At 32.7% G+C, this 3,359-nt stretch overlaps 1 protein-coding gene across 1 annotated transcript; it reads right to left on the bottom strand.

Moving 5' to 3' along the window:
* Positions 1-437: 437 nt before the first annotated feature.
* On the bottom strand, positions 438-3,053 carry LOC109604645 (pupal cuticle protein-like). The gene is made up of 3 exons (XM_020021171.2): positions 3,014-3,053; positions 2,140-2,249; positions 438-1,308 (listed from the first exon to the last, which is right to left on the bottom strand). The coding sequence occupies exons 1-3, from the start codon at positions 3,029-3,031 to the stop codon at positions 525-527; spliced, it is 912 nt and encodes a 303-aa protein (XP_019876730.2). The 5' UTR covers positions 3,032-3,053; the 3' UTR covers positions 438-524.
* Between the last annotated feature and the right edge of the window lie 306 nt (positions 3,054-3,359).

The raw sequence follows: 3,359 nt of genomic DNA, 5'->3' as shown, positions 1-3,359 counted from the left end.
ATTATTTTTCGTAATCTCCACTAGACATTTATGTTTTACATTATTAACCTTTACTACTGATGATCAACAAATTGAAAAAATATTCTCGCAATCGAAATCTATTTAAATTGTTAATTTGATTCAGCTTTATTATAGCATTAAAGTAGCAAGGTTGTACTTTAATGTTATGGAAATTAACGGGGAAATTTTGATAATTAATTTTCTTCCTTTGACATCTTTTCCTCTATTAGAGTTATGTAATATTAACATTCGATGTTTTTGCATATATTTAACATAGAAGAGGGAAAGCGAAACAAGTCAAACAAAATCTTGATAGAAAATACTTAAATTTATTTATAAGGAAAATAAGGCGTCTGTTATTCAATATGATAAATTGAAAGTTTGTTACTTTAACTAAAAATGGAAAGGGTTTATTTACAAAAACACAAAAGTATTAAAAAAATAGTTTTATTTATAAAAAAATAGATAAACTTTAAACAACTTAACAACAGTACAAACTCTATATACAATAATAATAACTAAACCTACAAGTGATTCACTTCAGTACCCAAGGGGTTAACAGAATGCAAAGTGATCTCAACTGATTTTGGAGTGGAGCTTGGCAAATATATATTGTTTTGTGCATTCTCAAAAACAGATTTAATTTCCTCATTGTTCCTAGCTAGTTCTCTACCCTTCTCGATGTTTTCCGGTACGAAAGCAACCGGTTTAGGACTTGGTGTTGAGGGTAGGTAAGCGGATGGAGACGACGGGGACTCCTGGAAAAGTGGCTTGGGGGTGGTCAAGTAAGTGTTGTCTGGAAGAGTCGACCCGTACGTGGTTTGAGCCCCCAAAGGAGGATAACTGTAGGTGCTACTAGCTGCGAAAGGTGGGTTACTAGGTCTGGTGTTGTCGAAGGCGGAACTGGGGAAGCTGTTCGTTTGCTTAACGGGCAACGGAGGGAAAGTGGTGCTCTGCAAGGGTGGCGAATAACTGTAAGCCGTGGGTGTGACACTTTGCACCTGATTGGGGTAGACCTGTTTCTCCGGCTGCGGTGTCTGGTAGGCGTCCAGGATCCTTTCGCCTGTCACGATGGGTTGTTCGTCGTCGTGGTGGTGGTGGTGAATCCACGGCACGAACGGTGGTACTTTGAAGTGATCACCCTCGGGATGGAATCCATTTTCATCCGCCGTGTATTTGACCTTATATTCGACGCCGTCTGGTCCGAAGTACGAAAATGAACCTCTGACAACTACGGCCGCATGGTCGGTGTTTGGATGAACTAGACTTCCTTCTTCCTCCCGTTTCGTTCCGTCGCTTGTCTCAAAACTGAAATGGATTGTTAATGATGATTAATTGTTTACTGATTGACTGATCTATTGTATCGATTAGTGCACATTTTGACATAAAGTATTTATTGTTTTTGAAATGCACAATACGTAAATTATATAATTTGAATAATTAGGTATTCCCGTCACTAATCTCTCTTGCCTTTAAAGACATGACCTGAAGCCAAGTTATTAACGCTGATTCAACATTGTTTAATTCTTTTCATCCTCACCACAATGGGACACCGTAAATTAGCATCAATATAAAAAAGTAAATTGTTTCAATTAGTTGAATTTAACACTTTTCAACAGTCATTTACGTTTCCAAACAGATATATTATATAAGGTGATTAGTTGGATTTAAATTTGTATATGTAATATACATTGGGAAATGGGATCAAACTAATTTTCTTCCTTTTTCAAGGCAACCATCATCTTATTCAATATTTGCCTCATTAATCTCATGAGATCTAAAGCACATTTTTTCTTCATCAATAAAAACTATTTAAATAATATTAATATCTAACTTTACCGTTTGAACAAATTCTTTTATATATTTTTCTAACGTTAACCGTTAATAAAAGTGAAAGGATTAATTAGTTGATTACAAATATAACAGTGTTTAATATTTTTTAGACCATCCGTTAAATATTTCATATGATCCAATTAAAATCCTATAGATTAATTGAGTTATTTACATTTATTGATATTGTCATAAGCAATACAATGTACAGTTATGAGTAAATTGGCACAGATTTCTGTAGGCGTTTAGTATTGCTATTTCTAAATAGATGGAGCATTCATTCTTAAATTTTTTAAGTCTAATACCAACCTAAATTTATAGGGACCAGTTCCATCGTTTTGAAAGTCGTAACTCCTTACTTGAGCATTCCTTGGATCTTCCAAGGCTACTGCAAGACTCGACAAGCAGACGAAAATTATCTGAAATATTTTTTATTAAATGCATTATAAAAAATAATTATAAAACAGTTTTAATTATGTGTAGTGCAAAATTCGAAAGTTTCATAAATTCATTCTGGTTTTTACAGGTTTTTTTGCATCCAATTTGACAAGATATTTCTCCTCCAATTTACTGCTATAAAAACCAGATTATAGTAACCGTTAATTAAAGTATTTTTAATCCATCCCAACAATTATAATAAAAAAAAGGATGTTATTCCAGACAGATTTAGGTATATACATATAATTTTTGATAATTTGATCCCCCTAATTTGCATTCAAGGTATGCTATGCCACAATTAAATGGTTTTGTAAGATTAAGTAATTAAATTGAACGACCTTACAAGACCTTTCTTAATATTATATGTGTTAACGCACAAACTCGATCAAATTCAAGGAAACCTTCTTCCGATTATCACCTTCAATTTTGAAAGTGACATAATACAACTGGAGTTAATTTTATTTATCACATTGTTACTATTGTTAGAAAATAAAACAGGGTTATAACTTTTTGGCACTACTACATAAATTAATAACTGTCACTTTAATAGATGTTAATTTTATTATTTTTCTTAATGTTAGTACCAAATGAATAAAGGAGTATTGCTTCAATTTTTTTAATTAATCTGTAATGTAATACTCCTTTATCCACAAATCCACTTTATATCCACAAGGTACACAAAAAACTGCACAACACACTACACAATTATTTGCAATGATCCACCAAAATAATAATCTGATCTTACATTCCCAGCAAGGTACATGTTGTGTGAGGGTACTTCCTGGGTTTGCACTGCGGTTCGAAAAAACGTCCAACGAAATATATATATAGTTAGAATGTTGATTGTGCCCCACTAAAACAAAAAAATTGAAAATAAAATATATGCGGATTATATCTGTTCGAGATAGATTAATAGGAAGATCTCTCTTATTACCATAATCATGTTGAGATTTTTAGGCGAATCTTCATTTCCTTGTCTACGTCTAATCATTATGAACCGCACGACCTATGAAAAATCAGTGACGTGCTTTCGGGTCAAATTTTTATATTAGTATTATGATTCTTATCAAATAGCTAAAAATTGTAAATTT

This window comes from Aethina tumida, chromosome 4 (assembly GCF_024364675.1).
Source record: "Aethina tumida isolate Nest 87 chromosome 4, icAetTumi1.1, whole genome shotgun sequence".
NCBI classification, from domain to species: Eukaryota; Metazoa; Arthropoda; class Insecta; order Coleoptera; family Nitidulidae; genus Aethina; species Aethina tumida.
Note: the sequence above shows the minus strand (reverse complement) of the source record. Positions and strands in the feature narration are given on the sequence as shown.